This window comes from Ovis canadensis, chromosome X (assembly GCF_042477335.2).
Source record: "Ovis canadensis isolate MfBH-ARS-UI-01 breed Bighorn chromosome X, ARS-UI_OviCan_v2, whole genome shotgun sequence".
NCBI lineage: Eukaryota > Metazoa > Chordata > Mammalia > Artiodactyla > Bovidae > Ovis > Ovis canadensis.
The window spans coordinates 38,348,309-38,373,457 of NC_091727.1; the positions used below are offsets into that span (position 1 = coordinate 38,348,309).

General features: G+C 40.7%; 1 protein-coding gene across 1 annotated transcript in view; it reads left to right on the top strand.

The window, feature by feature from the left end:
- Window positions 1-21,710, top strand: part of LANCL3 (LanC like family member 3) — a 112,546-nt gene extending 90,836 nt beyond the window's left edge. Inside the window, exons 2-5 of the mRNA XM_070289895.1 lie at window positions 5,345-5,468; window positions 6,652-6,849; window positions 14,904-15,111; window positions 20,981-21,710. Of these exons, the coding sequence (XP_070145996.1) occupies window positions 5,345-5,468; window positions 6,652-6,849; window positions 14,904-15,111; window positions 20,981-21,140 (690 nt within the window). The 3' untranslated portion in view covers window positions 21,141-21,710. The remainder of the gene's footprint in view (window positions 1-5,344; window positions 5,469-6,651; window positions 6,850-14,903; window positions 15,112-20,980) is intronic.
- The last annotated feature ends 3,439 nt before the right edge of the window (window positions 21,711-25,149 follow it).

The following is a 25,149-nucleotide window of genomic DNA, read 5'->3' on the forward strand; positions in this document are numbered from 1 at the left end:
ATTTATTTCCTTAAGAAAGGTCATGTATCCTCAGTAGGGAGGTGGTTGCATCAGAGCTTGACCTTTAGGTTGGGGCCAAGCAACATAGCATGAGCTTTATTGTGCTCTCATCTCTTCATGCTCACAGCCCAGCCCCATAGGACTCTTTCACAACAGACACCTCTGTTCAAGGACCAGCGAAGGCAATCAGCTAACCTAATCAAACTATTTACACCAACCCACCAGAGACTTGCTTTGCATGTTTGACATATCTTAATTTATTTCAATTCAGTATAAAAATTTATTTAAAGAACCAAATCCAAATACCATATGCTGTCACTTATATGTAGAACCTAAAATATGTCACAAATGAACGTGTCTTTGAAACAGAGACTCACGGACATAGACAACAGGCTTGTGGTTGCCAAGGCAGGGCTGGGGGAGGGGTAGACTGGGAGTGTGGGATTAGCAGATGCAAATGACCACAAACAGAATGGATAATCAGCAAAGTCCTACTGCGGTAGCATAGGGAACTATGTTCAATATCCTGTGATTACTGTAATGGAAAAGAATATAAAAAGAACATATGTCTATATAACTGAGTCCCTTTGCTGTACAGCAGAAATTAACACAACACTGGAAATCAACTATGCTGCTGCTGCTACTGCTAAGTCGCTTCAGTCGTGTCCAACTCTGTGCGACCCCATGGACTGCAGCCCACCAGGCTCCTCTGTCCATGGGATTTTCCAGGCAAGAGTACTGGAGTGGGGTGCCATTGCCTTCTCCGGAACATCAACTATAGTAAAATAATAATAATAATAATAATTAGAAAAGAGAACCAAATCCATCCAAGACATCAGCACGCAAATAACCTTATTATATGCTACAAATACAGGAGAGGGAATTTGGGTGTGTTTTGATAGAGGCCTAATGGGCAGGGAGCCCCTCTCTGCCACCTGCAGTCACTCCTTTCCCCACAGTGGAAATGCTGTTTCCTCATTCCTAAGGCTTCAGCAGGTTTCAGAAGCTGGGAGGCCATCTTCTTCGCGGTATGTGTGCTCATGTGTTACTCTGTGCTGGGAGTGGGACCTGAAGGGATATTGGAGAGGGCAGACCTATGAGAGAACATGAAGCAGCCACTGTCCACCCCCACCCCCCCAACCATGTCATCTCCTTCCTCCCTAATGTACTGTGCATTGTGGAGAAGGACGGTGAGACCAGGACCCTCTTCCTCGATGGTCTCCTCTGCACACTTCTCACGAGCACTCTTCACTTTTTATTTGCTGATCAATAAAGCCAAGGGTAGGTCTTGCCTGTTCCCAGCGATAAAGAACTGCACGCATAACTGGTCTTTATCCAGCCCAACAAGCGCCGCTTCTCTTTGTTTTTCACAGTGTTTCTGAGAGATAAGAGGAAGCCGCCCAGACATGATGCATGACCGGGGAGGTTTTGCAATATTTTATAAACTCATTCTCTATTGGGAGCTGTGGATTAGGGGTGAAAAGGAAAAGAGAAGGCACCACATAGAACCAAAGTTGATTTTTTTCTTTTCTGGGTTAAAAACAAGCAGATGGATGGGACTTCCCTTGGTGGTCCAGTATGGTTAGGACATCACACTTTCACTGCAGGGGGTGAAGGTTCAATCCCTGGTCAGAGAACTAAGATCTCCTATGCGGCACTATGTGGTCAAAAAATAGAGAAAAAAAAAGAAAAACAAGCAGGTGGAGGAAAAGGAGACATGAATATATGTTCAACGGAGGAAAAAGTAATCCAGTTTTCAATTATCAGCACGGAAGTCAAATAGGGAGAACTTTAGTCATTCACATGAATACATACCCTGAAACTCCAGTGGCCTTTTCCTGTCACAAAAACTGCCTCTGTTGTATGGATTCAAGACCAGAAGAGGCAAACAGGACCTCAGTTCAGGTGAAGAGCCAAATATATTCTCAGGGAATTACGGATGGTACCAGGATAGACTCCTTTTAAGTTCATGCCTTTTGAGGCTCTTGGCAAGTTTCTGAGAGTGAGCCAGGATGGCGGGGTTGATGAGACTGATAATACAAGATATTAGGTAGAGTCAGACCAAATGTGAGATCAGTTGATGCCAATAAAGGCACAGAGAAAGATGTTTTTAGTGGCAAATTGAAATTCTGGTAGCAATTTGATAGATGTAGAGTGGAAAATATAAGAGAAATGGGCTCTTCAGCTAAGGAAAGACCTGGGGCTAAGCCTTGAATGATGGTGGGAAAGTGTCGGAAGATAGGTCTTTGGGAATGTTAGGCAGGAAGGAGTAAACCCAAGAGGCAAAGATAGGTACCTAATAAAAAAGAAATTTAAGTTGAAACTCATGGCATAGCTGTAATTGTTTCTGAGCAACCAAATGGAAAACGAGAACCCAGAGTTTTAGTGAAGCTGATGTGTTACTTGCTCTGCCCTATAGCTTCTTTCCACACCTGCCTGGGCTCATGAACTTTTCTCTTTTAATTAAAGAAACAATTTAAGTTGTTTTACAATGTTTCAGATGTACAGCAAAGTGATTCAGTTGTATTATATATATATATTCCTTTTTTCAGATTATTTTCTCTTACAGGTTATTACAAGATACTGAATATAGTTCCTTGTGCTATACAGTAGATCCTTGTTGGTTATCTATTTTATATATAGTAATATATATCTGTTAATCCCAAATTCCTAATTCATCTGTCCCCCCCCCTTCCCCTTTGGTAACCATGTTTGTTTACTCTGTCAGTGAATCTATTTATGTTTTGTAAATAAGTTCATTTCTGTCATTTTTTAGATTGCACATATAAATTATATGATATTTGTTTTTCTCTGTCTGACTTTCTTCACTTAGTATGATAATCTCTAGGCCCATCCAAGTGACATTGCTTCATGAGAAATATTTCATTGTATATATAAACCACATCTTCTTTATACATTCCTCTGTCAATAAACATTTAGGTTGCTTCCTTGTCTTGGCTATTGTAAACAGTGCTGCTGTGAACACTGGGGTGCATGTATCTTTTCAAATTAGAGTTTTCTCCAGACATATATGGTATTTCTATTTTGTATTTTTGAAGGAACCTCCATGCTGTTCTCCATAGTGGCTACACCAATTTACATTCCCACCAACTGTCTAAGAGGGTTGGTTCCCTTTTCTCCACACACTCTCCAGCATTTATTATTTGCAGACTTTTTGATGATGGTCATTCTGACCAGTGTGAGGTGGACTTGTGAACTTTAATTGCTTGATTATAGACTTTTGTCTAAAAAAAAAAATGTTTCCCAGGCTTTCTAGAGTTCCCCAACAATACCTAATAGAGGGCCTCACTGGACTAGTAGTAGCTCAGTAATGTTAATTGGCAAATTAATGAACAACTTCCTTTTTATGTAATTATTTTTCCAAATTAAATGCTAGATTTGAAGAGGCCAAAACCTGGATTACAGTTTGCCCTTCTGTGCATGCGTGGATGCTAAGTTGCTTCAGTCATGTCTGACTCTTTGCAATCCTATGGACCATAGTCCACCAGGCTCCTCTGTCCGTGGGGATTCTCCAGGCAAGAATACTGGAGTGGGTTGCCATTTCCTTCTCCAGGGATCTCCCCAGCCCTGGAATGTAACCTGCATTTCTTAGTCTCCTGCATTGATTGGCAGGTGGGTTCTTTACCATTAGCGCCACCTGGGAAGCCCCTTCTAATGTTGGGTAAATCAGAAGAGCAAGTCATGATTTAAGAAATCATTAGTTATTTCTAAAGGATTAGGTGAGTCAGATGGCAGATACCACATAGGAAAATTTGATGTGTGAATCTTTAGAGAAAAAACAAAATCCAATAGACTTGATTCCAGATTCATTCATTCAGGCCAAGGCTGAACTGTAGGTGATTTTTCTTTTTTTGGTTACTCTGACTAGTACTTTTCTTACATAGGTTTACCTTTTTGGAAGGTTGGCTTCATGAGAGTAAAGGTCTTGTCATCCTGTTCACTGTTATGTCTCCAGCATCTGGGATAGGCTTTCCTGCCATGTGATACTAAGGGCTTAAGAAATAATTTCGGAAGGAAGAGGAAGCAGGGGGGTGGTGATGGAGTAAAGGAAAGAGGAGAGGGAGGACTCTGCTTTTCATACCAGTACACCTGGCTCTTACTCATCAGTTACCAAAGGCCCCCTCAGGCTCAGCATTAGGAACCAAGGATACCAAAATGATGAGACGTCAGGGTCTTTGCATCTGATCATCCACTAGAGAGAGAGAGAGAACACAGTGGGTGCTGTGCCAAGAGTAACAGGGACATGAGAGAGTGCCAGAGGGAGTATCCAGTCAGCCCTGAGGCTGAATGGGTGGCAGAGAACATTGCATACCTGAGCGGAACCCTAATAATGTAGTGATACTTTGTAGGCTTGAGAACATTTTAATCTCTATAGCCCTCAAACTTACGGTGGGGAAATTGAATAAAATATGGGAGACAGCATGTCATGCATTGCCTTTTGGTCATTCTCTATTCAGTCATTTTGTTTTTGATATGGGATCTTCATTCCCCAACCAGGGCTGGAACCCGTGCCCCTTGCAGTGGAAGCAGGGAATCTTAACCACTGGGCCAAAGGGAAGTGCCCAGAGTCATTTTGATAGTGAAAGTTCTTTTGTATTGGTCCTTACTGGAGTTTGGTTTCCTTCTGCTCTACTGTGCTGTGCACAGACGCATCTCACTCTTTGGAACCCTATAGACTATAGCCCACCAGGCTCCTTTGTCCATGGGATTCTCCAGACAAGAATACTTGAACGAGTTGCCATTTCCTTCTCCAGGAGATCTTCCCCACGTGGGGATAGAGCCCACGTCTCTTGTGTCTCCTGCCTTGGCAGGCACCTAGGAAGCCCTTCAGAGACTGCAAAAGCAGGCTCTATTGAGTCTGTCGTGTAGCAGTTGTCATAGAATTGTGGCTTTATAAGCACAATCAAAATGACACAAACTGAAGGCCCATTGTCTGAGCCAGACCCATGCCATATATCAGGAGTAACAGCTTTGTTAAGCATGGTCACTTAGGACCAGTCTTTGTTCTTTTCTGAGCAACTGCTTGTTCTTGTGACAAGGATTAATGACATAACAGCTGTAAGGTGGTCTTTGCCTTTTACAAAAGCCTATAGCAGTAAAGATTTGTGTTTGCCATCAGAACAGCAAATTTTCTGAAGAGGGGAGATAAACTTGACAGCAGAGAGAGAATCAGTGGTTTTTAAAAAAAGGTGTGATGGGCTGAGCTTATTTACAAAGAAGAAGAGGAGTGTGGGGGGTTTATGCTGATGGACTATTAAAATCTGGTGTCAGAGGAATAATGAAGATCCTGACTTGACTTCTGCTTCTTGATTTCCTTACTCAGGTGCTGACCCCAGCCCAGATCAAATCAATTTGTCAGGCCATCCTGGACTCTGGGAAACAGTATGCCATGAAAAAGAGGAAGCCATTCCCACTGATGTATTCTTACTATGGAACCGAATACTTGGGTGAGTGAAGGTGTTGGCCAAGGCCTGGAGGAGGAAGGCAGTCTCTAATAGCCACTTTTACATAGGTCATCACTATCACTGGGAAAGCCATTTGAAAATAAATATTGATGGATACTTCAAAGCACAATTTCATATTTATTTTCAGAGTCTACCTGTCAGAAAGGTAACTGTTTTAACAATGTGTGTGTGTGTGTGTGTGTGTGTGTGAGAGAGAGAGAGAGAGAGAGAGAGAGAGAGAATCAGTCATGTATGACTCTATGCAACCCACCCCATGGGCTGTACCCCCCAGACTCCTCTGTCCATGGGATTTTCCAGGCAAGAATACTAGAGTGGGTAGCCCTTCCCTTCTCCAGGGAATCTTCCTGACCCAGGGATCAAACCCAGGTCTCCTGCATTGGCAGGCAGATTCTTTACCACTGATCCACCAGGGACTTTCACTAAAGACTAAAATACTTTATTCTTGATTGTGAATTCATTGGCCTATTTTTGCTGAAAGTTAAACAGCTTATACAATCAGTGTAATTAGTACCTGTGTACCAGTTGTACCTGTGCACAGGGAAACAGGATTCAGCCACTGACATCTTCAAGTTTTTAATATTAATGGATTAATTCCCTAGTGACTCACTAGTAAAGAATCTGCCTGCCAATGCAGGAGACATGGGTTCAATCCCTGGGTAGGGACGATCCACTGGAGAAGGAAATGGCAACCCACTCCAGTATTCCTGCCTGGGAAATCCCATGGACAGAGGAGCCTGGCGGGCTATAGTCCATGGGGTTGCAAAGACTTGAACACAACTGAGCATGTACATGTGTGTGTGTGCGCACACACACATACACAATAACAGAATACCGAATCACAGTGGCTACTTTTGAGATATGAGGCTTGTGAATGAAAGTTGGTTACTCCCCCTTTCAATCTTTCATAGTCTCCCCATCACCCCTTGCAGCGTGACTTGCAGGGCCCGTTGTAGATCGCCTGCCTCCCTCTCCAAACTCCAGCTGTTTCTTTCCCTTCCTTGGTTCTATCCAACATAGTCTCCAGCAAACAAACCTTTGTGCCTGTTCCTTTTGCCCAGAATGCCTGGCTTTCCCCAGCCCCTTCATCCGTTTGTCATACTTGGGCCCAGACTTCAAACTGGTCCTCCTCCCAATTGAATTAACAATGCTTCTCTTGTCTGTATAGGAGCAGCTCATGGCCTATCATCCATCCTCCAGATGCTTCTTTCTTACCATGAGCACCTGAAGCCCTCGGACCAGGAGCTGGTGTGGCAGAGCGTGGACTTCCTTATGGAGCAGGAACAGAACTGCAACTGGCCCCCTGAACTTGGCGAGGCCATCGAGAGAGAGAATGAGCTGGTGCACTGGTGCCACGGCGCCCCAGGTCTCACTTCCATTCTTATCTGAAAACATTGTCTTTCAGCAGGCTTAGCCAAACACACATGCCTTTTCTGAGAAGTGAGGGTATTTCCCACCTTACACCATTACCACGGGAGGTGAAAAGGTCAAGAGAAAACTTTCCAAAGCCAGAAAAGTCTCCATCGGTTAAAGATCTCTAGAAATGATCCTGTGTTTAAAATATAAATGATCAGTATCTATTTGCATACAAATTAAACTAGTGTTCTCCAATAAAATATAATATGAGCCACAAATGATATAACTGTTTAGTAGCCCTAGTGAAACCACAGAAACAGGTGAAATTAATTTTCATAATAGAGCTACCCCAATATACCCCAAGGGGCTTCCCTGGTAGCTTAGACATTAAAGAATCTGCCTGCAATGCAAGAGACCGGAGTTCGATCCCTGGGTCAGGAAGATCCCCTGGAGTAGGAAACAGCAACCCATTCCTATATTTCTTGCCTGGGAAATTCCATGGCCAGAGAAGCCTGGCAGGCTATGGTCCATGGGGTCGCAAAGAGTTGGACACGACTGAGTGATTAACACTTTCAGTACACCCCAAATGTTATTTCAACATGCAGCCAATTTAAAAATTGAGTAGGATTTCACAGTTTTGAAATATTGTCTTTGAAATCCCATGTATATGTTAGACTTACATCCCATCCTGATTCAGACTAGCCATGTTGCAGGTGCTCAGGGGCTTCATGGGACAGTGCAGGTCTGGAACCTCACAGTTCAAAACATGGTCCCTGGACCAGTGCCATGTTGCAGGTGCTCAGGGGCTTCATGGGACAGTGCAGGTCTGGAACCTCACAGTTCAAAACATGGTCCCTGGACCAGTGGCATGGGCCACCTGGACGCTTGTTGGATATCGAGAATCTCAGGCCCCACCCCAGCCCCAGTGAATCCCAATCCGCATTTCAACAAGGGCCCTAGTTGATTTGTATGTACATTAAGGTTTAAGATGGACTGTTCTATAATTCATCTTCAAATGACAGTTTCTATTATCACCTAATGAAAAGTCTAGAGAAATGAGAAGCCATTTGCAGTGAACTCTCTGGAATTGAGCCTGGAAACTTATCAGACCCCATCTTTTCACTTTCTTTCTTTCTTTTTAACCCCATTATACCACTAATTAGGGCTTGGAGAAGATGCAATTCAAAATAAATTAAATTCAGAGAAAACAATTCATTTTGGTCTATTGGCCAGGGAGGAGACTTAAAATACTGAAATAATGCACATTTTTGATTAGGAGTGTATTTAATTTTCAAGGCTATGCTTCAGTGCCATGAGTGAGTACAGTTTTAAAATATATTTAATTTGTCTTTAGTTTGTTACCTGATTTTTATTACTTTCTTTCCCCTCCTTACCTATGTAACGTTCTTTAATCCAAGTGGAATTTCATGTTTTACTTCAGTACAGTCTGAGATGACAAATAATCAAAGTCTTAGTCCATTGGCTAGATTTTGTCTGCCTGCCACTTTTACTTAAGGGAGGACTTCAAAGGCTCCTGTGTGTGCTTGTACCACCTCTAGGGCACTGTACATTATGTCCAGGCTAATTCCCACCAGTGATCATTTGAGTCCATTTTTTTTCTGGCTTTGAACTTTTTCTTGAAGAAAAACAGCAGTTATTTACCATTCTGGAAATGATATTTCTTCATGTTATGCTCAACACTCTCATTTCCTATTCCCTTTAATCATTAGCACTGATGGCCATTGGATAGCCTTCAAGCACCCCAGGATCCTTGAATTTTGGAAATGTCTCAAATTAAATACAGCCTATTTTAAAAGGATCCAATGTATAGTAAAAGCCCTGTAAAGAGTGGGCAGATTGTCTACTAAAATAAGTGGCTGGGTCACTTAATTGATATGGGGGTCTTGCAGGACAGTTACTCCATTCTTACTGTGCTGTACTTCACATCCCATCTGTCTTTGTAAATCATGGACCATAACAATATAGCATAGGATTCATTACCCTGAGGACTTTATTCTCATATATCATTCATGTTCAGTATCTTGGTAAGATTAAATGTAGGTTGCAAAGCAAAAGCATTCAACCCACGTATTCACCAGACTGCCAAAAATAAGCCAGTTCACAAATGAATAAACAACCAAATGGAGCGCATTATGTCTGCCAACTACCGCTTCCATTCTCAAGGGTATTGGTCTTCCTTTTAAGAGATGTGCTAAAAATAGCACCAAGAGGGATTATGAATCTGATAAGTGCAGGTTAAAAATCATCAAGATTCCTCTGAAGTTGGCAACAGTAAGCTCTCCAAAAATTCTAAAGCAGGAGATGACCTAGAAAAATAATTCTCACTTGTGTGAGGAAAACATTTATTTTTGAGAGTAGATTTATGAACAGTACAGATGGTTTGGGACAGCAGACTGATTCTGTGATTAAAAACCTGCCAGAAATAGTCCACAATGTGGAATTTCATCAATGATATCTTATCTCCCACTATAATTGTTTCCTGTTGAATTTCCTTCAACTCACCTCTACAGGTGACAGCCTTAGTTATCATTTATGCAGTGTGAATATACTTCTGGACTCTTAAGTTAATAACTGGATTCCAATTGTAGCGCCAACACTAACCAGTTAAGTAACCTTGAGAAAACCACTTTGTTTCGTTCGTGCTTTTTTGTTTCTTCATCTGTGAAAGGAGTAGGTAGAGATGGAGTAGGAAAACTCTCTCTCTCTCTCTCTTTTTTTTTTTTTTAATCACTACAGAAACCTTTTATCCTGTGGTCCCTTGCCGTTCCTGAGGGATATGACCCCAACGATTTGCAGACACTCACATTTATAAATACCTAGTGAAACGTCGAGTTTTTCTCACTAGATGCAGGCAGATTCACCTGACCCCTTCCTAGCCTTAGTGATTCTGAAATACAAGATGAAAACTATTTAAAAACTCATTAAAACAAATACCATGGCTAAAATAAAGTCTGGATGGCATTATGTTACATCATTATTGTGGTCACACTGACAGTTCATTTCCTTTACTCTGGGTGAAACACAGGTGTAGCTCTTTTTTTTTAATCATTTCATGAGGGCTCCTGGATAGGTGACTTTTCTCTTTGTTGTTTGGTTTTTTTTTATTGAAGTATAGTGAATTACAAAGGGTGACTTTGAATAGATAACTGTAGGGATTTGTACATGCAGGTGTCTTTGACCACTAAGCTTTGTATTGTACACTGTACAGTGCCTGCTTCAGTGCAATTAAGATCCTAGAATGGACCTGTGTGCTGATTCTACAGGATGTTGAAATACTATGTACCAAGTCTGACTATTATGAGGCTCTGCTAGATCACATGTTTTCAAAGATTCAGTCTCCCAAACCATATTTCTTAAGTAATAATTCCTTTTCCCAGTTGTATTAGTATTTGACAAAGACATAGATCATTGCTGCCTGGGAGTTTCATGTCAGTGGACAATAATCAGTGTTTCCATGATGACATGACAGTCTTCCCAGCAAAAGCAAAGAAAGCCAACATCCTTTCCTTTTAGATTAAGCCACCTGATTGTGGACTTCTCTAGGTTAGGTAAGAAGGCAATAGGTTTAGGAGTTTTTCAAGGTCCCTTCCATGTACCATTCTTAGATCTGGGCTGCGGGAAGAGGCCCTTTCTCTCTGACCAGAACCCCAGGATCAATACCCATTAAGCTGCCAGGGGCTAGTGGCCTGGTTTAGCAATGGGGCCATCTCAGCCCATCTTCCTTCCACATATCTCATCTTCACTTCAGCATCCGCCTGCACCAGGGTGAGAAATGAGACATTATAGGGTCAGCAGGCATTTGTGGAGGCCTTGACATGTGTCAAACACCATGCCATAGATCGGAGAGCAAAAACGAACATGACAGAGTACCTGCCCTTAGTTAGCTGGCACAATATGAGGGGCGGCAGACATGAAAACAGGTAACCTTAACAGATTTACTGATACAGAAAACAAGCTAGTGGGTACCAATGGGGGTACCAGAGGGCTTCCCTGGTGGCTCAGTGGTAGAGAATCTGCCTGCCAATGGAGGAAGCATGGGTTTGATCCCTGGGTTGGGAAGATCCCTAGAGAAGGAAATGGCAACCCACTCCAGTATTCTTGCCTAGGAAATCCCATGGACAGAGAAGCCTGGCAGACTACAGTCCATGGGGTTACAAAGAGTTGGACACAACTGAGCGACTGAACATGAGCACAGTGGGTACCAGAGGGTGGGTGGAAGGGAGGAAAGGCAAGATAGGGGTAGGGGATTAAGAGATACAAACCACTATGTATAAAATTGCTAAGCAACAATGATATGTTGTATGTTGTTTAGTTGCTAAGTTGTGTCTTACTCTTTGCGACCCCATGGACTGTAGCCTGCCAGGCTCCTCTGTCCATAGGATTCTCTAGGCAAGAATACTGGAGTGCATTGCTGTTCCCTTCTCCAGGGGATCTTTGCAACTCAGGAATCCAACAGGGTCTCCTGCATTGCAGGCAGACATCTGAGCCACCAGGGAAGCCCATATGTTGTACAGCACAGGGAATTACAATTTTCTTGTAATAACTTTTAATGGAGTTTAGTCTGTAAATGGAGAAGGCAATGGCAACCCACTCCCGTGTTCTTGCCTGGAGAGTCCCAGGGAGGGGAGAGCCTGGTGGGCTGCCATCTATGGGGTCGCACAGAGTTGGACACAACCAAAGCAACTTAGCAGCAGCAGCAGCAGCAGTCTGTAAAAATACCAAATTTCTATCCTGTACACCTGAATGAATATAATATTATAAATCAACTGTACATCAATTTTAAAATAAGTTATTATATTTAAAAACAAGTAATTTTAATATGATAACTGTATAAGTGCTCAGATTTGTTGGAGTGGTAGGAGTGATGGGAGCTCAGAGGAGGCATCTCTGGTCCTTCTCCAGGTTCCAGGAAGGCTTCCTGGAGGAGGTGATGCCTGGGATAAGTTGGCCAGACCAAGAAAGGTGAGAAGTTTATTCCAAGGAAAGTCAGAGGCATGGAGCCAACATGGTGAAGGAAGGGAACTGTGGGGGTGGTTTGGTTTTACTGAAGTGAAAAGCTCCACAGAGGGAGAGAGGGAGGAGTGGCCAGGGGACAGAGTAGGAGCTGGGTGGCCAAGGGCTCTCTGTCTCACCTAGATAGGAGCTTCACCTGGATTCTGGAGGTGGGGAGCTAAGAACCACAAATTACACTGCAGAGTTGGTCCACCTTAAAGCAGAGGGAGCTGACCTATATGTCTGTTAGTCATTGGCCAAAATTGCTTGGGGGTGGGGGTGCATTGCATAGCCTCCCATTTGGCTGAAGGCATATCCCCCAAGAAGAGGGAAGCTGTAAGTTTTGTCAGCAGCCAACTCACAGCAGCTGGGAGATGGGGCACCTGCTGGTAAAGAAAAGGGATCTGATAGAGCGCCAAGGGCTTCCAGTTCACCTTCAGTACCCGGGTTAGATGGTGTCACATTCTTCGTGGGTCTTTCCTCCCTCCACATGTGGGTTAGGAGCCTTCCTGTGTGCTTCTGCAATGCCTTGCTTTCCCCTCACATGGCCTAATGAATACCCCCAGTTAGGTTGTAAAGACTATGAAAGGAGGGGCTTTTAAAAATCTCAGCACCTACTACTGTCCTGGTGTGTAGTAGATATTTAATTAATATCTAAGCAGCCACCAAGCCTGTGAGCTGTCTCTTTCATTAGCCTCTTTGTCATCTTTCTGCCGACATGTTCAGCTCATCATAGCTACCCTATTGCCCTTCTTCAAGTCTTGGTTGACTGCACAGTGGGGCATTTTGTCTATAACAGTAATCATCATTAAAAAGGTAAACCAAAATATTTACAATAAAACACTCCCACTGGTTCCCTACCACCAACAAATACATTCCAAGGTGCCCAATTGGACTTGTAAAATCATCCGAAATGTGGATGCTATCTACCCTTCCATTGTCCTGTTGCTTAGAATACACTGCCCCACTGGTCTCCATGTGACTTGTTTATCATGGCTTAGAATCTTTGCCGTTGCTGATCTGAATCCTGGAATGCTCTCTCCCCCTCTCCTCCAGCCTGCAGTTTCCTATGTATCCTACACAGTTCTGGAGAAAGCCTGACGTCTAGCAAAGCTTCCCTTCACAGTCTCCCTCAGGGAATTTAGAATTTTCTGATTCCTCTAGTATGATTTTTAACGCCATTCAGTTTATGTCCCAACATCATTGTAAACTGCGTGTCTTATTATGTATCTGTCACAGGTACATATTATTTCCTCCCTTTCTAGATAGTGCCTTCCTGAAGGGCAGGCATTGTGTTGAGTTATCATTTATTTTATAACACCCAGGGCCAGAACTGGCTACATAATTTGGGGGACCCAGTATAAAATAAACACATGGATCCCTTTTTGAAAAAGGATTAAGAAATTCAAGAGGGCAACAACAGAGCCTTCAGTACAGGGTGGGGCCCTCCTGGAGGTCCTTTGTGAGGCTGTACAGGTCACCTGCCCGTGAAGCTGGCCCTGCCTAGGGCTGTGAATACAGCAGATCATCAATGCACACTTTCAAATGAATGGATACAGTGAGTGAATGAATGCATAATTAACCAAGTGAAATTCTTTTAAAAATCATTCTTTGTGGAAATGACACTTTCTTCCTAAAACTGAAGGAGGATAGTGCTATAGGTGACCATTGTCAGTGGTTCTCTGGAAAGCACTGGCTGAGGAGAGCCTGTTGTTAAATGTTCATCATAGAGAGTATTAAAGAATACCTTTTTTTTTCCCTTTTTTGCCACATGGTGAGGCATGTGGGATGTTGGTTCCCCAACCAGGGATCGAACCCATGCCTCCTGCATTGGAAGCATGGAGTCTTAATCACTGGTCTTCCAGGGAAGTCCCCAAAGATACATATTTAAAAGAGAATAAAATCATGACTCTCAGACAAATATAAACATGTCAACAATTTTATTTAACTCATAAATTAACGAGGGAACCAGAGAAAGGTGTTATAACTGGCTCAAAGGAATCTCCAAACAGTAGACGTATCTCTAGGCCATGAAGAAGGCTGGCATGAATTTGCTTAATAGATGCAAAAACTAGCTGCTTCCACAAAGACTGAGGGAAGTCAGCTCAACATCTTTTGGACAGAATGTGAAGGTTCTAGAGACAGGTATTATTTACATTATTGTCAGTTTTCTACAAGGTAATTTCTGTCTCTACACAGTTGTAAAATAGGCCAGTCACAGACAAAGGCAGAGATAAATCTGATGGATGAGCTAGTCCAAATATCTACTAAATTCCAGTCTGTCCCTCTTTCTGTAGAAGGTAGGCAAGGCAGGAGAGAGTTATCTTGGGCTACTAATCTCCTCTCCCAATATGAGCACCTGGAATGTGGGGGAAATGGTTTCTATTAATAGCTATCACTTCTCTTATTTCTGTTCCTGCCTGTGTAATGGAGATTGCCTTGGTTGAGCAGTGTTGAAGGAATGATCTTTCTTTGAAACAGTCAAGGTGGCAGGGCCTCACTTCACAGCTGAAGCCAGAGTCTTGGCCAAGTCACTTGGAATCATTGTTGTTTTTGGAAGGACTCCCAGTTTGTCTCTTAAGAAAAGGTGTATAGTTTTAAATACTTTTAAGATGACAAATTCTGAACATTCGTGGGGGGATGGGCAAACTGTATAAACATTTAGCCTTTCCAAAATAGCAAGACATGCATAATGCTTACCAGAGTATTTGTCATTAAATATTAACCCATTTGCAAATTATGGATTTTATCTGACTAGGTACTTGTTGCTCTTTCTTTTGGAACTGATAATCACCATACAATTCAAACAATTTAAATCTCACAGGTACAATAAGACTCCCTTGGAGAAGATTCTATAGCCTTTACTTAAAATGTGGTCCCTGGAAGGGTCATTGTTAGAAATGTAGTACCCCTAGCCCCACCTTAGACCTATTTGATTAGAACGGATATTTTACCAATACCCTGATGTGTGGGCCTCTTTGAGTTAAAGAAGTTTCACTCTATAGTATTAAGCCTTGAAAATCACCTCTAATATCTGTGATGTTTTTACAGGAATTGCCTATCTGTTTGCCAAAGCTTATCTGGTTTCCAAGAAACCACAGTACCTGGACACATGTATCCGGTGTGGGGAACTCACATGGCAAAAGGGCTTGCTAAAGAAGGGCCCAGGGATCTGCCACGGGGTGGCCGGCAGTGCCTATGTCTTCCTGCTGCTCTACCGGCTCACCGGAAACTCTAAATACATCTACCGAGCCCAAAGGTCAGCCTTTCTTTGCATGTTTTTTTTTGTTTTTCCAAATGTTAATCCAGTTAATGTTCAGAACAAGTAATAGTCACATAGTTTTAAAAGTGTAAACACAGATACTTCCACGGTGCATTTTAGCAATTTAGTTCACTTCCCGAGAGACAGTTACCAGTATCTTAGTTACCTTCTCAGAGCTATACATATCTCTGTGTGTGTGTGTGTGTGTATGTGTGTGTATAAAAGCAGATAAGTGTATATGTAAAATTTTGTCCCTCTTTTTTGATACAAATGGTAGCATTTTGCTATCAGAGTGATCACCCTCAATCAGTAAATAAAGGACTTTTCATCTTTGTTGTTGTGTAGTATTACATCTTCTGAATAAGCCAGGAGGGCAGTTTGGATTCTTTCCAGTGTTTTGCATTACTTAAAATGCTATGATGAATAATCTTGTACATATATCATGATGTTCACCTATGGATATGAAAGTGTGTTAGTTGCTCAGTCGTGTCTGACTCTTTGCAACCCCATGTACTGCAGCCTGCCAGGCTCCTCTATCCGTGGGATTTTCCAGGCAAGAATACTGGAGTGGGTTGCCATTCCCTTCTCCAGGGGATTTTCCCAACCCAGGGATCAAACCTGGGTCTCCTACATTGCAGGCAGATTCTTAAACATCCTAGCCACCATATCTGTAAGGTAAATCCCTAGAAGTGGAATTACTGGGCCAAGGGGTATGTCTATTTGTGATTTTTTTTTTATTGTGATAAGAACACTTAATATGAGCTCTATTATTCTCTTAGCATATTTTTAAATGTACCATATTGTTAGCTACAGGCACAGTATTATACAACAGATCTCTGAAACTTACGCAGCTTCAATAACAGAAACTTTCTACCCATTGAGCAAAAACTCTCCATTTCCCCTCCTCCACCCCAACCCTTAGCAACCTTCATTCTATTCTCTACTTCTATGAGTTTAACTGTTGTAGATTTCTCATGTGTTATCATGGAGTATTTGTCTTTTTGTGCCTGGCTTATTTCACTTAGCATAATGTCCTCATTTATCATTTAGAACAGTGCCTAACACAGAGTATCTACAGTATATGTATTCAATGTTATCATCACTAAAAATTTGAGTTATATCATTCCAAACATTTCTCTATGCATAAATGTATGTTCTTATATCTATGTATATATAATATATTTTAATAAAAACCTATAATTATGTATGTGTAACTTTACTATACATACTATTTACAGTTTATAATTTTAAATAAATAATTGTTAAGGGACACTCTTTATTTCTGCTTGTGTAGATCTAGCTCATTGTTTTATGACTATGTAGTTATTTATTATAGTTGTACCATGATTAGTTTAACCAATCTTTAAGTAATGGACACTTAGTATATGTGCAGTCTTTACTAGAACAAACAAAATTGTCCCAAATATCCAATACATATCTCTTGGTACACTTGTCAGAAAAATTTTTAAATTGAAGTCATTAAATCCAGAGGTATTTTTAAACTGTCTTTATCTTTTGCCCATTTTTTTTCTGTTATGATGTTTATTTTGAGTACTGTAACTCTTTGTCAATGTATGCCATAAATATTTTTCTACTTTGCCATTTTTCTTTCAGCTTAGTTCGTGGTCTTTTGTCAGACCGAAATTTTTATGTATCTCTCTTGAAAAAGGTGTCAAATTTTTTAAATTTCCGGATTTTGTGTTATACTTAAAGAAACATTTCCCACTCTAAGATTAAAAAATAATGTTAATTTACATGGACCTTTAGTACTTTTGGGCTTCCCTGGCGGCTCAGATGGTAAAGAGGCTGCCTGCAATACAGGAGATCTGGGTGTAATTCCTGGGTTGGGAAGATCCCCTGGAAAAGGGAATGGCTACCCACTCCAGTATTCTTGCCTGGAGAATTCCCTGGACAGAGAAGCCTGGCAGGCTACAGTCCATGGGGTTGCAAAGAGTTAGACATGATTGAGCTTTTAGTACTTTTATTATTTTATTTTAATTTTTAAAATAAATTTATACCCCTTTGCCCATTTCTCCCACCAATTTAAAAGTTACTTTAACTTTTAAATCTTTCATTAGATTAAAGCTTATTTTTTAAAATAGTGGCAGATGAGTGTCTATCTTTGTGCTTTTTTTAAATCTTTTTTTATGTTTTTTTAAATTTGAATTTATTTATTTTCATTGGAGACTAATTACTGTACAATATTTGTGTGTTTTTTAATAAAAAACCAAAACTTCCCCATAATGTCTGTTGACTCCAATGATTTGAAATTCCAAATTTTTCACAGACTGAATTTATATAAATGTATGAGTTTGTTTCTGGACCTTATTTCATTATTCATTTACTTCTACTTTTTCTTAGCTGTACTCTCTCTTTTATTCTTCCAATTGTATTTTATTTTATTTTTTAAATTTAAATGTATTTAATTGGAGGCTAATTACTTTGCAATATTGTATTGGTTCTGCCACACATCAACATGAATCCACCACGGGTGCACACGTGTTCCCCAATTGTATTTTAGAATCAGTTTTTCAAAAGTTAAAAAAGCTTGTGGACATTTGATTGGGATTTCAATGAAAGATTCTGCCTACAATGCAGGAGACCTGGGTTCAATCCCTGGGTTGGGAAAATCCCCTGGAGAAGGGAATGGCAACCCACTCCAATATTCTTGCCTGAAGAATTCCATGGACAGAGGAGCCTGGCGGGCTATAGTCCATGGAGTTGCAAAGAGTTGGACATGACTGAGCAACTAACACACACAAACTCTTATCAAAGCATCTAGTTCATATGGAATTTTTTTTTTTTTTGGAATCTTTGACGTAAAGATCTAAAAGTACAGTTCCATGGTATTTAAAATTTCGCATGTCTGTGATTACATGCCCTTTCACATTTCTAATGCTTTTGTTTTTCTCCAGTGGTAGTTTAGTTTCTAAGTCATGTCCGACTCTTGCGACGCCATGGACTGTAGCCTGCCTGGCTCCGCTGTCCATGGGGATTCTCCAGGCAAGAATACTGGAGTGGGTTGCCCTTCCCTTCTCCAGGGAATCTTCCCAACCCAGGAATCCCAACTGGTGGTCTCCTTCATTATAGGCAGATTCTTGACCAACTGAGCTATGAGGGAAGCCCTGTTTTTCCCCAGACGCACCAGCATTTTGTCTATGTGGTTCATCCTTTAAAGAAACTGGCTTTTGGTTTTTATTAATTCTTTTTGTTTTTCTCTTTTGCTTCCTAATTAATTGTTTTCTGCCTTTATTTTTTATTTTCCAGTGTTCATTCCCTTTACTTTGTTATTCTCTACAGTTTTTAAAAAGTGCTTAGAATACCTTCCATCTTTATAACAACAACAACTCAGATCAATGACTTTTCCTCTGAGTTCCATTTTAGTCATAATCAATAGGTTTTGATATGTAATGCTATGTTTCTATAATTCTTTTTAGTTCCATAATTACCATTCTGACTTCTATTTTTACAGAATTTCTTAGAAAAATGAATTGATTAGTTTGAATTTTGCACCATTGGGTATATTTTGGAAACAATCATTTTCACTTTAATATGATAACATGCAGTATAGGTCAGAGTGCAGTGAAACTGCAACTCTCACACATTGCTGATGCTTTTGTAAATTGCTGTATATCATTTAGAAGTTATTTTGAAAAGCACAAAAGTATTTATGTTATTTTTAGATTAAAAATATAGGATATTAAATATTATACAAAGTATGATTTCAGTAGTATAATAAATACATCAAACCCTGGCGGGGAAAGGTCAGATGAGGAAGCAAAATTAACTGTGCATTTCTCTTAAAATATAGTGGAATGGTTATCTATCTTACAAATATTCTGCTATACTATGATTTTGAAAAAATGCATATTTACCGTGTATTGAATGCTTGCTCTTTGCCCAGAGCCCTAATATATGGTATCTTTAATCTGTACAGATAATCTTATGCAATTCTGCAACTTCATCATTTTAAAGTCAGATTAAGAAGTTTGCTAAAGGTCATCTAACTTGAAATTATCAGAGTTAGGTATTGCAACCCCAAAACCCTTCCTCTTTCCACTACACCAGGGCTGTGTGTGTGTGTGTGTGTGTGTGTGTGTCTGTGTGTCTGTGTCTGTGTCTGTGTCTGTGTGTCTGTGTGTCTGTGTATGTGTGTTAGTCACTCAGTCATGTCTGACTCTTTGTGACCCCGTGTACTGTAGCTTGCTGGGCTCCTCTGTCCATGGAATTCTCCAGGCAAGAGTACTGGAGTGAGTTGCCATTCCTTTCTCCAGGAGATCTTCCCTACCCAGGGGTTGAACCCAGGTCTCCCACACTGCAGGCAGATTCTTTACAATCTGAGCCACCGGGGAAGCCCCAGGACTTTGTAATCTAGGGTTTGTGAATTTACTTGAAAAAGTATTACATTTTACACTGAGAGGTAGCATCTCCTTCAGTTCTGAGTCTGCAGTAGACATGACTCTGTCACCAGTAGAAGTCATAGATATTTTCATGTTATTCCTATTGTTGTAGAAACTGTGAAATGTATTTTGCTCCAATCACTAGTTAGAAATGTCAGCAGTTATTAGATCCACTACTAGATCTTGTTATTTAATGTGCTAATTAAGAATCCATTTATCATTGTATTACAAATTTGGTTTAAAAAATTCTGCTAACTGTACTTTAATATAATTAATTTCCTTGGAAATCCTGTGTATTTTACTTTATGTATATGGAGACTTTTTTTTCTGATAATGAATCCAGATTGCCAAATGATACAGAACACTAAAAAGGTAGCTATACCAGGAAGTTTCTGTGTGTAATTATAAATTTTGAATTAACTCTTAAGATGCATCATTATTCTACTGTTTAAAATTTTGACTTCTATTAAAAATTGTTGCATATTCAGGAAAACAGTTGAGAGAAAAATTAGCCCAAACAAAATTGCAATATGTTTCCTGCTCATTTATTTTAAGCTACTGCCAATAATTCCAAGAGCCTGAAAAAGATCAAATAAGTAATTACTCTTCATAGGACCCCCTATGTAGTAGCAATAATCTAAATTTATGGCAGAATCAGCTGTCAGGCCTTTTCAACCTGTGAGCTCTAGCCTCTGAACGGGTGATTATTTTTGTTGTTGATGGGAATCAGTAGAGCAAGTCTGTAAAGAGGTGACAGCACTTTAAAACCTGTAAACTACTAAAAATGGTACTCGTTAGGAATGATTTGAATAGGCTTTGTGACAAATACAGGTAAAAGAAAAAAAGATCTCTCATTGAGAAGTTAGACATCAGTGATTTGTTTTTAAGGCAGATGTCCTAAAAATAATCTATCTTGTAGCTGAGTTTGCTGTTTGATGTCATGATTATAAAATGTTGCTTGCCTTTTCCCATTCATCTTATTCTTTTGTTTGCCCAAAGCAGAGATCGTATAATATCTTGCCCATTTATTTTCGTAGTCTCTGCTCTCTGTCACATATAAATGAAACCTAGCTCAGAAATAATATGCCTGCAGAAACACAGCATATTTACTTTTTTAAAGGCACAGGCATATATCAGCTCAAGATAAATATAAGTATGGCTACTTATCTGTCTTTTTTACTTTCAATTATTGGATGGCAGAAGGAATGAAATCCTCAGAAAGTGCTTTGCTTTGCAAATGCCAAAAAATAGTCAAATTTTCTTGCCAGCCTAGGCTGTGAACATACACAATGGCATAATGGTGTCTCCATTTCTTAACAGAGAAGGCCTTCTTAAAAATCTTATATACATCTGTAAAGAGAATGCTGCTAAAACTTGAACTTATCAGAGAGGAGGATGAAGCAACCCAGGGTCAATAATATGGAGACACTCATATGAAAACTGTTCATATCTTCTTCTTCTCTTAGGTTTGCTGAATTTTTATTTACGGAGGAATTCAAGGCTGGTTCCCGGGTCCTTGAAAGTATATACAGCTTGTATGAAGGCTTCTCTGGGACCGTGTGCTTTCTGATTGATCTGCTGCAGCCCAACCAGGCTGAGTTCCCTCTCTTCAGCGTCTTTGTTTAGAAGGTTCCATGTTCCATCATGGCCCTGCAGAAGGTTCGCGAGATTTCCTGAGCCTACTACCTGAGGCAGTTTCCACATAAGCCACATTCAATGGTATCACAACCATGAGCCTTAACATTGCCGCCAGAAGGAAGGAAGGGAGGGAGCAGGCAGGTGAAGAAGGCAACATGATTCCAGGTTGAAGGGAGAACAGTGTGAGCACATGCAAACATAAAGACACCACAACTCTTCTAAAACCCCTAGGGATGGAACAGTTCAGGAAATGGATGCGACACCAAAGATCAGAGGAAAAAATCATCTGTCTCCTTAAACCAACATTGAGATGTGGATTATGGCAATGAAATGCTAAAAATACTTTGGCAATTGGAAAGAGAATTTGACCACTTGTGGGTGCCCTCCACCCCTAAATTCAGAAATAAAGACTATCAGAAAACTAGAGTCATTGCCCAGCTGAAAACTGCTAGGAGGGATGGGTCAGGTTGCCAAAGGACAAAAAGGGAAACTCTTGGTTGTCCTTTGCCTTTACTTACTGAAACTCATGATTTTTAATGAATGGAGAAATTTGCCTATGAATCTATTTTTATCATTACCCTAGGCACTTAAAAAAATCATACCATAACTTAGTTTCAACCCCCAAATTCCAAGTTCCATTAGGCCTTAGAGCATATCTTTTCCTGGTTCCTTCTTCTTTCCGAAAGCTCAATTAGAATAACAAAATTCACAGGCTAGCAAAAACCATAGCAGGTGTTGCTGTCAAGTGTTTTTCTCAATTTGAAGCATAAGCTATGTACTGTCTATTGTTAGTAATTTTTTAAATGCCTATGTAATCTCAATGAAGCTATTAGCGGAAATGTAAAATATACTTGTGGCAAAAATCTCTCATCTCAAAGATGAGGGTAAACACCAAGGAGGTGGGTCGTTTCTGCCTTGGGTGGAATACTGTGTCCCCTGGGACACACACTGGCCTAGAAAGGGACCAGTGATTATGAAAAGAACATTGCTCAATCTTATACTATTAGATTAAGATATGCGTAAACTCCCCAGCTGATCATCATATCCTCCAAGACACAGGCTCCACTAGAATTTGTCTACAAAATCCATTGAGCCAAGCTATCATATTAAATTCAGCCCTGCTGTAAACACATAGAAGCTGTAAAACTATTTCAAATAAGTAGTGGTTTCCAGAACACTGTGGGAGCATCTGTCACTTCAATACTCAAGAACACGAGTATATCCTTTTCCTAGAATTTGGTCACTGGCAATTTCATATATCAGAATGAGGAGGAAATTGAATGCATTATAAGATTTCACAGTTATTTAAATAGTCATTAAGTATTTGAATATATGTGATAGATGTAGAACATATATGTATCAATAGGCACTTTGGTTTACATGGGGATAGATGTATATATACATCCGGAGAAGGAAATGGCAACCCACTCCAGTATTCTTGTCTGAGAAATTCCGTGGACAGAGGAGCCTGGCGGGCTACAGTCTATAGGGTCGCAAAGAGTTGGACATGATTGAGCAACTGAACGACAATACATCTGTCCCCATGTAAATGTAAGCACTTACTTCATTCAGTACTTCCAACTTCTTGATTTATAGATGAACTTTGGGAGGAGTTGGGGAATACTCTGTTGCCTAAAAATGTGTGTGTGTGCGTGCATGCACACACTTTTTTCTGGAAGGATCTCTAGCATTTACAAGATTCTCAAAGAATCTGGGACTGAAGAACGGTAAGAACTGTCTTCGTATATTTTATGACTTTGTTATGTGTGCGTTCATCAGAGCAAGCTAAGACAGTGGTTTTGAAAAGCACATACCTTTTCAGCTCATTGTTTCCTTTCCCCATCCTCAGATGTAAGTATATAAAATTGCCCTCAGTTGTTCATCTATGAAGATACTCAGAATGGGGCAGTACCACATAAACAGCAACTTGCAGGTGACTCCCAAAGTTGGGTTCTAGATGTTCTTTCAAGAATTGAATGGTCAAGGACCTCTCAGAAAGCCTTAAGACAAAATGCCTTCTACACAGTAGTCTCCTTTTGAAATGATAGTAGTACCTGCTTTTCACCATTTGGATGTAAATTCATTTCATTTGACCCCTATAGGCTGACCACAATAAGCGTTCAATATACAGGGCTTTAGGAATGCATGCTTTTTTTCATCATCCAGCAACCCTTCGAGGTGATTTACATAACTGATTCAAAGTCTCACAGTTAGAAAGGGGCAGAATAAGGATTTGGATTCAGGGTTTCACTTCCCATGTGTATTTATTCCATATTCTAGACTAGAACCTGGGGATACAGCGGTGAACAAAATACCCTAAAAGTTAGCTTCTGTTTTTGTTTGCTGATCCTTCCACCCTTCATCCTTAAGACCTAAAACCTGAGGTCTAAGAAGTGGTAATCTAGCACGACATGCCAGTTTCATTTCTAGGAACTTCAGAAAAACTGGACACATTTGTGCTCACCCACCCTTTGGAGGTCCAGTAGGGTAACTGTGTTGTCGTTGTGAAAAGGCAACCTTTTTGTGTGTCAAATTCAAGAAGAGGCCATGTTTGTGTCTTTATGAATTGACCCCTCAGTAATTAGAGACAAAGATAAACTTATTTAGCACTTAAACCTGTGGAAAGTTTTCATTTTCCTGAGAAAGTAGAATTAAGGGTTTGGGAAGGTCCTCTTCTATCTTGTTTTCCCAAGAAGGAGGAAAGACACTTTAGTGTTGCTGTAGAAAAGTGTGGCATGTCACTTCTTATTTAACTAAGCAATGTGTTCCAGTCTATGTAGTAACAGTCTTTTTTGAATAATGCTAAAGTATGTCACCTCTTAAAGGCTACAGGGGTATTTTCACCACCACTAGCATTCAGTTCAGTTCAGTCACTCAGTCGTGTCTGACTCTTTGCGATCCCATGAATCGCAGCACGCCAGGCCTCCCTGTCCATCACCATCTCCTGGAGTTCACTCAGACTCACAGCCATCGAGTCCGTGATGCCATCCAGCCATCTCATCCTCTGTCGTCCCCTTCTCCTCCTTCCCCAATCCCTCCCAGCATCAGAGTCTTTTCCAATGAGTCAACTCTTCGCATGAGGTGGCCAAAGTACTGGAGTTTCAGCTTTAGCATCATTCCTTCCAAAGAAATCCCAAAGTTGATCTCCTTCGGAATGGACTGGTTGGATCTCCTTGCAGTCCAAGGGACTCTCAAGAGTCTTCTCCAACACCACAGTTCAAAAGCATCAATTCTTCGGCGCTCAGCCTTCTTCACAGTCCAACTCTCACATCCATACATGACCACTGGAAAAACCATAGCCTTGACTAGACGGACCTTAGTCGGCAAAGTAATGTCTCTGCTTTTGAATATGCTATCTAGGTTGGTCATAACTTTTCTTCCAAGGAGTAAGCGTCTTTTAATTTCATGGCTGCAATCACCATCTGCAGTGATTTTGGAGCCCCCCAAAATAAAGTCTGACACTGTTTCCACTGTTTCCCCATCTATTTCCCATGAAGTGATGGGACTGGATGCCACGATCTTAGTTTTCTGAATGTTGAGCTTTAAGCCAGCTTTTTCGTTCTCCTCTTTCACTTTCATCAAGAGGCTTTTTAGCTCCTCTTCACTTTCTGCCATAAGGGTGGTGTCATCTGCATCTCTGAGGTTATTGATATTTCTCCCGACAGTCTTGATTCCAGCTTGTGTTTCTTCCAGTCCAGCGTTTCTCATGATGTACTCTGCATAGAAGTTAAATAAGCAGGGTGACAATATACAGCCTTGACGTACTCCTTTTCCTATTTGGAACCAGTCTGTTGTTCCATGTCCACTTCTAACTGTTGCTTCCTGACCTGCATACAGATTTCTCAAGAGGCAGGTTAGGTGGTCTGGTATGCCCATCGCTTTCAGAATTTTCCACAGTTTATTGTGATCCACACAGTCAAAGGCTTTGGCATAGTCAATAAAGCAGAAATAGATGTTTTTCTGGAACTCTCTTGCTTTTTCGATGATCCAGCAGATG